Source organism: Zalophus californianus, chromosome 3 (assembly GCF_009762305.2).
Source record: "Zalophus californianus isolate mZalCal1 chromosome 3, mZalCal1.pri.v2, whole genome shotgun sequence".
NCBI classification, from domain to species: domain Eukaryota; kingdom Metazoa; phylum Chordata; class Mammalia; order Carnivora; family Otariidae; genus Zalophus; species Zalophus californianus.
The window spans coordinates 157,415,648-157,430,594 of NC_045597.1; the positions used below are offsets into that span (position 1 = coordinate 157,415,648).

General features: G+C 38.5%; 1 protein-coding gene across 10 annotated transcripts in view; it reads right to left on the bottom strand.

The window, feature by feature from the left end:
- ANKRD44 (ankyrin repeat domain 44) overlaps positions 1–14,947 on the bottom strand; it is a 321,576-nt gene that overhangs the window by 161,559 nt on the left and 145,070 nt on the right. For 8 of the 10 annotated variants that reach the window (XM_027588508.2, XM_027588506.2, XM_027588511.2 and 5 more), the window contains one exon: positions 666–744. In XM_027588508.2, coding sequence (XP_027444309.1) covers positions 666–744 — 79 coding nt within the window. Of the gene's footprint in view, positions 1–665; positions 745–5,190; positions 5,307–5,695; positions 5,834–14,947 lie in introns of those variants that run through there. The other 2 variants (XM_027588514.2, XM_027588515.2) reach the window with 2 other exon arrangements.

A 14,947-nucleotide genomic window follows, 5' to 3' on the forward strand; every position in this document is an offset into this window, starting at 1 on the left:
ATGAAAGCATTGACATTTCTAAATCCGATGAGATATTTAAAATACATAAAAAAATAAAGAGAATAATAGCACAAAACCATGCTTGCCATATCTGCTTCCAATCTTTTTTAAATAAAATATTTTACAGAGTTATAGTCTCTTTTTCACCCTTCCCTGAAAATATCTCTCACCTGGCCAGCCTCCTCAGGTAACCACTATCTCGAAATTGGTATGTTTCCTTTCCTTCCATGTTTTATTACACAGTCATAGTCAGGTATCCGTCGACAAAACATAGTATTGTTTCGCCACAGAATTTAAACGTATGTAAATACACACATACATTTGGTGTTTGTTTGTGCAGGCTTTAAGGAATCAGTTTTGTTTGTTCATTTTTTTTAACAGTGAAAAAAATGAAAAGATATTCAAATCTACTGAATTCATAATACTGGGCCTGATTAGTCAGAAATCAGACTTTCAAGGCAATATAAATGTTTTACTGAAGATGTCATTTTTCATTAAGAACAACCTCTTGCACTGTTTTTTGTCTCCTGATAAAATCACTGATCAAATACACTTTCACGAGCATAATAAAGAAATTAGTTTGGGTTCATTGTAGTAGTCGATCTAGTGAGTTGGTCATTTAAATTTTCATCTTCAATTGACTTTTAAGTACAGCGGATACTTACCTGACAGAATCAAGAGTTCGATGATCTCTGCATCTCCCAGAAATGCAGCCACATGAAGCGGGGTTCGCTTCTCAGAATCCTGAAACAATGGCAAAGATAAACAAGTCAGTGGAGGCTAGAGGTGCCTTCACTAGACATGAGACATGTCATTCGCTCTGAGGTTAATGCTTGTGGGAGAGAGTGAAGGCCAGAACCTACTCAGGTGAGCTCTGGGTACACATTTCTCTCAGCATCTCCCACAGTCACATGTACAAAAGATCCCGTTCTGTGTCTATGTGTTGTATTTGTCTCTGGGCTCCTTTTGTTGGAGCCCAGCTCAGGTCAGGGACAGACTATCATGCAACGGATGATGAAATTCAATGTATTTTCAGACCTTCCTTATGGTAAAAAACCAAAAACAAAAACTCAAACCCTTTTACCTACCTTAATAGCGGTGTTCAAAGCATGCAATGATTTGTTGTCTTTCTAAAGGAACATAGTGGAATTGTTCATAAGGACATTAAACATTAAGTACAGTCAGCTTCTCCTTTCCATCTCTATTAACTGTTGCCTAGTTCACCACCCATTCATGTAACACTTACTTAATGCCTACTATGTGCCACGAACCAGATCTGGGGTTCAGTCCTTGCCCTCATGAAATTTACATTCAAGTGGGGAGGCTGCCAGTAGTCATGGAAACCAACGGCACATGACATCATTTCAGATGGTGATAAAGGCTATCCCAAAACTAAGACAGGGTAATGGGATCCAGTGACCAGGGAGGTGGGAACAAGAATCCTTAAAATGGTGGAATAAGGCCTTTCTGAAAACACTGACATTGAAGCTGAGAGCTGAGGTAGATATTACTATCTCTGTTTTATAGATAAGAAAACTGTGGCTCAGATAAATTAAGAAATTTCCTCCAGACTCCATAGGTATATAGCAGAGCCAAGATTGGACTTTTGCCTATCGGTCTTCAGTCTAAGTCCTTGGCAAACCATTTAACATATTGTGTTGTTAACATGGTAAAATGCAGGGGGGGAAAGTATTGCTTCTCCATCTGTAAACTAGAATATCTGATGAGAGAATTCAAGATAATGTCAGTAAATAAAGCCCTAGGCAGGCATGAAGCTTGGCCCATGCACACCAAGTGCTCCAGCAAAGCTATTTTGTCATGAGTGTAGATAGTTGTATGGTGTCTTGCCTCCAAGACTAAAAACTCCACAGTGTAAAGAACTGGTCTTACTCCTCTCTATCAGAGCCCATAGGAGCAGCAAACTAGATGCTTGGCATAAATCAGCCAAACTGAACTGGTCTATGTACATTGCTTCTTCTATAAACTTCCCTGACTGTTCCACAATGGTAACCAAAGTTTGTATGCTATGTCTTTGAGGTTTCTCCTAAAACTAGCATGCATTTTAGTTTCAAGATTTGTGAAGTTGCTGTTGATTTTAATCATTGTTCCTGTTATCACTTGATTATACAACCTACCCAACCACCCTCGGATTTGCCCAAGGACACAATTCTGTTTTCTGACAGTTCAGGCCCTCTGCTCTTTGTCAGTCTCCTTCACACTACTGCTTTTAGGCATTTTGTGACTCATTAATATCTAAAACAGATGGCAGACAGGAGATATGACAAGAACTGATCTTCAAACCAGTCTATTTGTTAGGAGTTCTGGTAAATAGGTTTCATGAAGAGTTGGACTAACTTCTAAGTGAATAAAAAAAAGAAGTCTGAATTAGCTGGGAATTTATATCGTCTATGTATGTTGCAGGCAATTATTACAGATAAGTGGAAATAGGGCAGTCACATAACTATTCCATATAAAGTAAAGGTATGCCACAGAAAATTCTGAAAGATATACAACCATCGTAACCCTCTTATAGTTATGTCACACTTTCCATGAAAATACAGATTCAGTATTTGAAAACTTGAAAAATATTTCAAGTGTATTAATTGGCAAAAAGAACTATACAAAGAACTGACACTAGACTTTCACAAATGTTTTCTCTTTCTATTTCTTCTATTGCCATCTCTACAAGCACTTTTCATCTTAGCCTCATATTCTCTTTGAATCCCCACTATATCTATGAAACATTTCTCTTGAGTCTTATGACAAAAGTTACATAATTATATGTTCTTCTGTCAATTGAACTGGTTCCAGGGTTTGGTTCAACAAATTAAACCTTACCTAAGTGATTTAAACAAGGACTAACCCAGCCCAAATTATGACTTCATTTGACCTGAAGGAAGTCAATGCTCTGTTTGAGAGCTTGGCCCTCAAATAAAAAGCCAAGAAAAATTCTTGATTAGTACTACCAGTGTTCCTGTTGACCTGCATTTAAAGGTTTTCTGTAGCTTCCAGAACAACTATACCAATTGATACCCTCCTTCAGTGGCATGCCATACACAGGTAACTACAAAGAAGATCTGTATTCAGGCAGCAGTTCTTTGGTTCTCCAAAGTATCAGAACTATATAAACAATTTCATGTGCTGCTAAGACCTCAACTAAAAAAGCAATGCACTTAACTAAACAATAACTACTGACCAAGGGTTACCAACACCAGCGCTCTAGCAAGGAACCTGAGTGATATACAGAGTCATGCGTGGAGAATAACAGAGCCACAGTAATCACCATCCTCAATCAGGTCAAATCAGCCAGGAGGTTGCAGTTCATTCTCTGCCTAAGGATAAGGCCACTCTACTTGGCCACAAGCTAGACAAATGGACAAGGAGATGTAATGGTAGGAGAAGGAAGGAGAAGAGTCTGGGGAAAAGAGTATACTAGTAATAATACTAGTAAAAATGTGTTCTAGGCCAATGATACCCCTAGGGTATCTAGAAGAAGAAACAAAACCTAATTATAGAGTGCTTTAATTTTTTTTTTTTCAAACTGCCTTTTATCTATTCTACTACTCAAATCTCGTAACATCCCTACAGGGAGAGACACATCTCTCAGAACCTTGTTTTAAGGCTTATTATCATCATTTGAAAGATAGTGATTTTTTTTTTTTAAATTGAAAAGCTAGGGAATCTGCACATTTGGAGACACTGTATGATTTGCCCAGTACTTGGGGATGGGAGATGAGGTGAAGAACTAGAACTGACAGCCTCACATAGAGAAAAATCCTTGAAGTGGAATTGAAGAAAGATTCTTGAAATGAATTGATGTTGAAAAAAAGCCAAACACTCTTACAGGTAGATGGAAAGGCAATGACTTGGCCTAGATTCCTGATGGGAGAATAAAAGTGTCTTCACTGAGCATTTGCATTCCCAGAATCTGTCCTCATGTGGTTTGGGGTTTTGAATTCACAATACCTGCACAGTCCAGGAACTTTCAAGCTGAAAAATAGGCATAAAATTGGTTCTAGGCCAAGGACATCCATAGGGTATCAAGAAGAAGAAACAAAACCTGTCTAAAGAGATGTGTCTTCAATACAAGCAACTCAGGACACCCACAGTTAAACCACACTGAAGATGAGCTCACAAGCCTAAGCTGCAAGACCCATGTGGAAGCAATTAACTAGAAGTCAGAATCCGCAGGCATAACAACCAGAAAGAACTTGAGATAACAGAAGAATCATAGATATGAATAATGTTTAAAATCATTTAAGATACGAAAGACAAAGCTCAAGAAGAAAAAAATATTTCTTTTTAAATGAACAAAATTTGAGGAAGGAGTGTGTAGGAAGAGTTTCAGAAAGCAGTACAAACTCATGATGCTGGCCATCATCTAAGACTTTGGTCTAAGAGAGATGAAAACAAGAAGAGTAAACAAGAAGGACAGGGGAAGAAAAAATAAGGACAGTGACCTTGGGATACATTTTAGAACCATTTATTCTGCCATATGTTCTAGACATAGACCTTTATTGAGAAGTTATTATACCCTAGGCATTGTGGCGGATGTTAGGAATACAAAACTAAAAATATCTCGTCCTCACCCTAAAGAAACTTACGGTCCAGTTACCAGTTTCCAAATCCAGGGCATCCGAATAAAAATAATAACAGGGAAGTGGCAATTAGTGATATCTGTGATATTAAATAATTTATGAAAATTACCGAAAGTGACGAGACAAATGTCTTCTCGAATACTGCCCTGAAACCCACCCAATTCTGAACTGCCCTGGGCAGGAAATCTAAACTGACAAGAAAAAATTGCTTCTGAATTGGGAAATAAGTACATCTTGTCCAGGACTCCCTAGAAACCCTACTGGCTCCAGCTTATCTGGAAGCTTCGGAAACCCAGGGCCAGACTTCCAGGTCAGCCTATATCTTACAGGCTGACTTAGGGATTGTTTCTGGATCAAAATTAGAATCGAGGACCAGGCCAGGACCAGAGTGGCATTCAGACACAGTGGCTGAGCTAAGCATTCTGCTCTTCTGTGTTCATGGCTACTTGCTGCTCCCATGGGTGCTCCGTGCTGACCAACAGCGGATGGACGATCGTGGCGGTATTTACAACACCCATGAAGGCAAGAGGAGAAAATCATTCAAAAGCAAGCACAGTACGGTCAACACACATGAGAAAGACACATTACTCACCGGTGTATTTTTCAAAAGATTATTCAAGTATCACAAAAAAGACCTTTTCCCATTACCCAGTAGCTCCGATTCTAAACGGCCCTTTGAAAATAGATTCGGACCCATGAAAAGTCACAGGTTTCTCCAGAAGGAAGGAAGGTAAACCCTTCCTTTCTATGAATAGCCAGAGACACACACAGCCAGCTGGTGTCTGAGCTAAATTTGCAGTACGTCAGAGAGAGATCAGGCAGAGGAAGTTTCTGTCTGTTTACCAAAGAGGCAGATGAAAGAAAATAGGGAACTTGAAGTATGTACACATAAAGTGAGCTTGACATGGGCAGAGAGGCCATTCTGGCAGACAAAAATACTGTGTAGGGGCACCCCAAGCCTCTGTTCTGAAGATTAAGAATTGTTTATTATATGCTTTGAAAATTCTCAGCTAGAAGTGCATGACCTCATCTCCATTATAAGTATCTATCATACACTACAACAAATATCCCTCCCTCCATATAAATATCTTACATACCAAGACAGGCAGATGAAGCACTGTTAAGAAAACAAGCCCTGCAAAGCCTTGCCGTCATGAAATACAGAAGTGAAGTTCCGATCGTCAATCCAAACTCCCACAAACAGCAAAGAAGCAAGCTTGTTAGGCGCAACGAGCTTAATACAATAGTGAACAGAGATCACCAGAAGCCAGGAGATGTCTAAAACAACTCTGTACACAAAAGAGTTACTGTGGAGATATTTCAAATCACGTGAAGAAAAGAGCCAAAGACGTGTGAGAGATTTAAATCAAACAAGACACACAATGGGAAAGATGCTTGGTCTTCAGGTGAGGAATTACAAGAAATTTGTAAAGAGGAAAAGAAAGCAGAGAAACAAATGCATGGTTCTTTTAAAAATTTTCATGTTTACTTTCAAGTTTTAACATCTCATGGATACAGAGAGGTACAGAAAATAACAGATCAGTGTGTTCCCACCAGCAAAATCAAATAAGTTGACATTTCTATATCCGCTTCAGAATTCTGTTTTAAAAAACAGCTTTAGGGGTGAAGTGCCGTGAGTACTGTGACTTGCAATGGTTTAGAAAATAACTGAGGGGTGTGCGTGAGAGAGAGAGAGAGAGAGAGAGAGGCAGAGAGACAGAGAGAGAAAAAGTGAGAGGGAGAGAGGAGACAGGTTAGACTGTTTTCAATTCTTCACTATTACAAATCGTGTTCCAATGCATATATTTGTACATGTCTCACTGTGCATATGGATGAAAATTTCTCTGGGGCAGGTACCAAGAAAAGGCAGTGCTAGATCTCAGTGTATTCACATACTCAACTTTATTAGGTATTTCCAAATAGCTTTCAAAAATAGTTTTACAATTTATACTTCCTAGTCATAAATGTGTTCCTTTCCCCAACGTTCCTCCCTATATTTGATGTTATCAACCTTATTACTTTTTCCCAGTATGATGTGCCTGACACAATATTTCATTGTTGCTCTGATTTGCATTTCACTACATACAAGTGAAATTAAGGCTCTTTTCATATGTTTAGTAAAAGTTTTGGCTTGACATTGGGGAGGGTATGTACTATGGTGAGTGCTGTGAATTGTGTAAGACTGATGAATCACAGACCTGTACCCCTGAAACAAATAATATATTTTTGTTAATAAAAATAAAAATAAAATAAAAGTTTTGGCTTCTTCAACCATGAATCACCTGTACATATACTTTACCCACTTCTATTCAGTTTTAGTCTTTTTCTTATGATGTGTAGAGTTTTTAATATATTGTTTAATTCAACTTTCAATGAAAACTCAAGTTATGCTTTCACCTAGACACAGCAGAGCTAGATCAATGTCTACCCCAAGTTACCATAAGAGAAAAATTTAGATTTATATTCATCTTCTACGCATGCACCATCCTATAGAGCTGGATATACCTTAGCTGGAATTTTCTATGCCTCAAAGGTGACAGCAAATCTCTGCCCCTATATACATCCAGCATCAAACAACTTTATTCAATCATCACTCTGTTGGTATTTTAACCCATCCATTTGAATGTAACATGGATGTATGAGAAACACTGGTACATTTTGTTATATCTAAACATGCTCAAATTATAAGTCTAAACCTCAAAACCACATCTAATTCTTAAAACTAAACAAGAATCACTCAAAAATCATTTAAAATGAAGGTAAATTAAGAGAAGTAAGAATGCCAAGGATGTTTGGATTGGATCTGCCTTAGGTAACTAAATATTGGCTATTTTTACTATACTAATTTTTTAAACTAAAATAATGCATATTAAATAAAAATTATATCAGAGATTATGTTTTCTAATTTGATCCTTAAAACAGCGCTGTAAGGTACATATTATTGTCCCCATTTGACAGGAGAAGAACCTGAGATTTTGAGATGATAAGCAACTTGACCAGAGTCATACAGCTAGGAATGGTAGAATGGGGATTCAGAACCAGAACTGATTCCACTGTTCATGCTCTTGCTAACTCGGAATAGTTACAAGCCTTGGTAAACAAAATGAAAGTTATTTTTCATTACAATTAACACTCTTGACCTAGTACTGTAGACCTAAGGACAAAATTCTTGTAAGCAAAAGTACAAGCAGGCAAGAAGAATAAAGTTGGAGAATTAACATTACCTGATTTTAAGATTTATCATAAAGCTATAGTAATCAAGACAATTGGGTATCAGTGCAAAAACACATATATGGACAACATACAGGATTTTCAAAAACGGTAAAAAGGCAATTCACTAGTGAAAGGATAGCCTTGTCAACAAATAGCATTGTAACAATTAGATATCCATATGCAAATAAAATGAACTTTGATCCATACCTTGCACCCTAAAAAAAAAATTCAATCAGGATGGATCACAAAATTAAATGTTAAATAAAAAAAAAAACACAAAAAACAAAACAAAATCCTAAATGTAAACTTATAAAATGTCTGAAGGAAACACAGGAGAAATCCCTCATGACCTGGGGTTGGACACACATTTCTTAGATATGACACCAAAGCATAACACATAAAAGAACAAACTGATAAATTGTATTCCATCAAAATTAATAACTTCGGCTCTTTGAAACACACTGTTAGGAGAATGAAAAGATAAGCCACAGAGTGGAAGAAAATATTTTTAAAGCATATATTGGATAAAAGATTTCTATCTAGAATATATAAATAAAGTCTCAAAATTCACTAATATGAAAGCAAACAATCCATTTAAAAAGTAGGGAAAAGATTTGAACAGGTATTTCACCAAGGAAGATATAAAGATAGCAAATAAGCACATGAAATAATGTTCAACATCATTAATCATTAGGAAAGTGCAAATTAAAATGTATTAAATTGGCTGAAATTAAAAGGACTGATGATATCAAGTGTTGAGAATGTAGAGAAACTGGAACATTCATACACTGCTGGTAGGAACATAAAATGATACAACCACTTCAGAAAACAATTTGACAATTTTTTAAAAAAAATTTTTAATAGTCAAATACAGACTAACTATATGATCTAGATTCTTAGGAATTTACCCTAGAGAAATGAAAGCATATGTCCATACAAAGATCTGCACATAAACATTCACAACAGTTTTATGTGTGATAGCCAAAAACGGGAAACAATCCAAATTTCCATCAACAGATAAATGAATAAACTATGGTATGCCCATATAATGGAACACTACTCAGCAATTAAAAGGAATACTGCTGTATGTCACAACGTAGACGAATCAAAATAATTATGCTGAGTGAAAGAAGCTAGCAAAAAATGAGTACATACAGTATTAATTCATTATAAAAAATTCTAGGAAATGGGGTGCCTGGGTGGCTCAGTTGGTTAAGCGACTGCCTTCGGCTCAGGTCATGATTCTGGAGTCCCAGGATGGAGTCCCACATCGGGCTCCCTGCTCAGCAGGGAGTCTGCTTCTCCCTCTGACCTTCCCCCCCTCTCATGTGCGCTCTCTCTCTCTTTCTCTCTCTCTCAAATAAATAAATAAAATCTTTAAAAAAAAATTTCTAGGAAATGCAAGCTAATGTACAGCAACTGAAAGCAGATTGGCTGCTGCCCAAGGAAGCTGGAGGAGAGATTGAAAGGGGTTGGGGCTAAGGATTATAAAGGGGCACAAGGAAGCTTCTGGGGGTGATGGTATATTCATTATCTCAATGTGGTAATTGTTTCATGTGTGTAAATATGTTAAAACTTTGTAAATGGTATATTTTAAGTATGTCTACTATATTACATGTCAATTATACCTCAATAAAGCAGAAAACACATAAGTAGGCAAATAAAACATTCTGTCGTGGGGCACCTGACTGGCTCAGTCAGTACAGCATGCGACTCTTGTTCCTGGGGTTTTGAGTTCAAACCCCACATTGGGTGTGGAGATTGCTTAAATAAATAAAACTTAAAAAAAATTCTGTTGCTTGGGAAACATAAAGAAGGACATATTTATGTATTAAAAAAATACATCTACTCAACAGGGTAAATTCAGTTAAAGGAGAAAATAGCAGAATCTAATCAACCAAAAATACATTAATTTTTGAGGCAACTCATGTCTTGCTCGTGGATAGACATAAAAGTGAAGTCCTTGCAAAAGTATAGGGTGTTGGATTAAGTATATATGCTTTAAAAATAGGCACAAGCAAGAGTTCTCTTCACAATCCCTTGGAACACTTCTATTTCCTAAACAAAACCTTTGACAAATGTGTATTGAGTGAGGATGTAGAAAATAAGTCCAGAAAATCAAGTACAAGTGGGAAGGTTGATGGTCTATGCCTAACCTGTGGGCACACTGCAGCATGTCAACAGATCACCCGGGGACTTTGGGGATCTCACCACAGTACCCAGAGATGCCCAAATGACAGAAGCCCTTGTAGATCGACTTCTGCCTGGGAAAGTTGATAGAGTGCCAACTATTTGATACCGTTTGGCCAGGAACACATCTTGAGAGGAGAAACAGAACATGGAAAAGGATTCTCACCCTACAGAACGGAAAACAAGCCAAGATGTTCGTACTTGTTGCCAGTGAAACAGTAATACATGTCCAGCCACTGCAAAGACATTATGAGGAGTATCTGATGAAAACCAAAGCAGGTCTTCAGAGCACCACCTCCCCTTGCATGCTGAATGCTAATAAAGTTCACAGCTGTTCTGTGTGGCATCCCAAGCATATTAAGAAGCAGTGTCTTTCAATTTAATGCATTTGTTAAATAGTTTTTTTATGAAGAAACCATATTTCTTATACATGTGGGAATGTTTTACTGCTAAGGGTATTTAAGGAAACTCATAGATTAGAATTGCTCTTGGCTCCAATGAGCTAAGTAATGAGGTGAGAAATCTAGTTTCAGTTAGGGTCCCCACCTTAGGTTCACTGTCTCTTCTAATTACTTCATTAACCAACTTATTCAACAAAACGTACGTGCCTTAGATGAAAGGCAGATAACTACGAGAATAATTGGGAAATTATCTCCTATTGATGAAAGAGGGAAGAGAAAGCAACTGCTAGCTTTTCACACCTATACGGGGCTAGCAAGGGTGAAAACTTGTCATCAGGTAATGACCCCACAGGGTCAGAACCAAAATCTCACAAGAGGAAGCCTAAAATTACAAAATATTAGAACTGGAAAGCATTAGGGACATCCAGAGAGTTTAATGGATTGGCCCAAGGTCACACAGCTGTTTATGGCAGTGGTGAAACCCTTCATTCATACAAATGACAAAATATTTACTAGGGCCTTCTATGTGCCAGGCACCATGTTCAGTCCTAGCCTCAAAGAATCCCACTCTCTTGATTTTGGGTGATGGGCTCTTTACTGTAGTAGACTAATATTAGATTAATCACACCAGTCAGCAAAGAGCAGACACACACACAAGTGTTAGAAAATGTCAGAGAGAGAAAGAATGAATGTGGTGTGAAAGGAGACAATGCTCAAAGGGGTCTACTCTGGATACTACAATAACTTAGTGATTGGGTCTGTTTCTCTCTCTCTCTCTGTGTGTCTCATACACATTTGGGTGGGGGAAGGGGAATTAACAGCAAAAGCTTATAAAAACAGTTCCTGCAGTCATAGAAAATCATCCTAACTGAAATGATTACAAGTTTTTTTCAGCCTCCAGGTGGATATTTTAGAAACAGAGTTTATATGTAATACTGATAATAAAAATCACCAACGCAGTTATCTGGACGTATCAGATAGGCTCAGTGTTCCAAGATGGTTACCATGATTACCTCCAGGTGAATAATTTGATGGGTGTTCTTCACTTTCTTGCTTCTTTGTGTTTCAAGACTTGTACATAATGCAGTTCACAAACAAGAAAACGCAATTCCTTTTGTAAATAAGAAAAGGCTTTCCTATTTAAAAAAAAAGTCTGCCTAACAGGAGCTAGTTTTAACTAATTACATATAAATTTAAAGCACTGGACATCACTTACTGTCCAAAGCCTTCATTATCATGTAGTAGGTTTTAATACGCAAATGTATTTCTTTGCAAATGACAAAACATTATGTCTGTGACGAAACATGGGATGACTAATTTGCATAATACTCCACAGACTTGCCAGAGTGCTGTCCTACACATCATCTAATTCTTAAGAAAACCCAGGGACATTAATCAAGTAGGTATTGTTATCCCCATTCTATAAGACAGGAATCAAGACTGATTCTGAGAGTTAAATGACTTGCTCAGAGTGTTCTGTATTCCCTCACAATACCATACAAAGCCTTACTAACCAGTAACATTATTCCTCTCCAAGGAAAAACCTCTTTCCACCCTCCTCACAGCCTTTGGAGGCCTTTGGTCCTACTATTATTGTTTCTGTCAAGTGTCCTGCAGGATAGGGACACACACACACACACACACACACACAAACACACACACACACACACACACACACACACTTTCATTAGAGGCATCCTTGTGAGGCCAAAAGAGCATAGACTCTGGAGTCAAGAAGGACCTAACTTCAAACTCCTCCTCTACCACTTATGAGCTGTGTAACGTTGGGCAAATAAAGCAACCTTTGAGACTCATCTTCCTTTTCTGTAAAATGAAAATAGGATCACCCCTCCTGAAGGCACAAAGAACATATCTGATAAATATTAGCCATCCTATTACCATCATTCTTATTACTGACATCTTTGAAGCTTATCCTGATTACTTCAGTTCCTCTTGGGACTTAGACGAAATAAGAAGGAGATTCAGAACAATTTCTGGAGAAACAATTTTTATTAAGAAATGATATTTGTTTACCAATAGAAGGGCTGAGATTGCCTATTCAACACTGGCCAATAGCAGTGCTCTGCCTGCCTCCTCTCCTGCCTGAAGCAAAGGCTTGGCCACTGTATCCCATCCAACCCCAACCAAAGGTAACCACAGCCTCTCCCAGACTTCTGAGCTGGGCCTTGCAGGATTCATCCTTTACCTCAGAGAACTCACAGTGGAGTCTTTTCCTCTCATACAACCACCTAAAACACCCACAACTCAGCAGCTCTAAATCCTTGCTCAGAACATAGCCCTGCTGCCCTGAAGGCCTCCTTCCTCCTGCATTCTTGATAGCTCAGCAGAATCAGATCTGGTTGCAACCTGGCAGATGGGAGCTGCCCTGGGGGTTTAGATGCCATGCCCTTTCTTTCCTCCCCTGAAGCTGAAAACCTTTGAACCAGGTACCCCCAAGCTAAAACACCCTCACCAAACTTTCTGACACTTCATAAGAAAGTTTTGCCACTTAAGACACAAGTTCCCCTCCTTATAAGAAATCAACCACAGACTCTGTTAGAGGTCCTCAGGAAGATAACCCGGGGGCCACCTTCCATATCAGTAAGCAAGGAAGCATTTATCTATGCCGTTGCCCTTTCCAAATTGAGACAATGGGATAGAAAGCCAAACACACTGTAAAGATTCCATACAGAACATTCTGCTCAGTGAGGGTAGATTGCAAAATGGCAGGCTTCTTAAGTCCCTTAATTACAGACTGATAATAGTGGTCCCAGAATTTGGAGAAGATTATGTAACAGTGCTTCTTTGAAAACAAGGGATATGGGAGATGTACCTCTCCACCTCCAGGCAATCCCAAATAAACCTATACCACTTGAGAACAACCATCAGAGAAAATGGTGACTGGGGATGCACTTGGCCTTCATAAACCTGGGCTGTAAGGGATATTTTTCCCCAAACCAATTTTAAATCATTGTATTTCTTGGCTAACTCATACTTTTTCATGTGGGTAAGACCCCGTTAGGATTCTCACTCAACAATCTGGCTTCTAGCAGCATAGAGAAGACAAGAATGAGGTCTTCTCTTAGAAGACTTCAAATACCCATGTACTCAACACCTGAGAAGACACAGGGATATGGTGTTCCATTGACGGATTAAACACTAATATACATTTGGGTGGTTTGCTTGCTTGTAATTATGATCTTTTCTCTACTGAACTTATGTATTCAAGGGAGGAAGTGATTTCTAATTTAAATATTTCTTGCTTTGCATACCATATGTATTTCTGAATGTGGTCTAAACATTAAACTGTGACAAACTGATAATTTTTCCCACAGAATTATAAAATAATAACTAGAATATAAAAGAAGACATGGAGTTCAATCAGATGAGGGTCCTGGGGCATCACTTCTTGCATGCTCTAGACTTGAGGTCTTTGTGTCCCTCTCTGGGCAATTTGACCTCAAGATGGAATAGACCCAGGTGTATCTCACTAGCACGTCAGCCTTCTATTTCCTACAGATGGGAAAAGTTAGCAGCTCACACACTGCCATGATCTCATGACTTGGAGAGACTACTCCTCCATCACCCACCTCCTGTCTACTAGTCCCATAATCATTGATATGCTTCATGCTCAGCCTTGAAATCCCCCAGAGGATCCCATCACCATTAGTGATCCACCTGGCTAAATGGCTCAGCCCACAGTATGTTCTGGTATGTGAAATTTTCCTCCCTATAATCCTTAAATCAATGCTAATCTTAGATCACTCCCCAACTCACCCTTAAGAAGATATGCTTGGGTTTTAAGCATTACTGTTCTGACATGTTCTCTTCCCATCCTAAATGTGACAAGATGTTTAGGCTTCCACTCCCTGAATACCACTGAAGAAAACACATAGTTCTATGACCCCTGGCCTACTTCTTACGCACCATTTGACATCTAAGAATCTGTATCTCTTGCTGCTATGAACCTGATGAGCTTCTTCTACCTGTTGCTCAGCAAAGCCAAGACTGCTGACTGTGGTGACCCCATAGCCAAAAGGCAAGTTTCAGATAGATGGAAATGTGGAAGCGTGATGCTTTGAGACACTCAACGCAAAACAGTTCCTTCTTGAGAAGAAGCAGGGACATTTGACATAAGGATTTTTTTTTTAATTAATGAATTAATTTTTTAAAATTCAAGTGTAATTAAGAACATTTTATTTTAAAGTCACAAAACAGGGAGCCACTGATTTAGGGTTTGGGAGTCACTGGAAAGAATGTCACTTCACTCAAGTGTCAGCTCAAGTGTCCATTCCTCCAAAACCTTGTCTGATTCTCTACCCCACACCCCTCCTCCACTCTACAGTCTCTGTCATGGCATCATCACATCTCATTGTCTACCCTTGTTTTCCCCCACCCTCCCACTAACCAGGTTGTGGGCTCGGGGCAGAGATAGTCTTATTCATCTCTGTATCAACCTAGCATGACATCTGGCATACAGTAGGTGCTCAATATATGTGTCTTAAAAGAATAAAAAGGAGTAATGTCTTGATTTATCTTAATTCT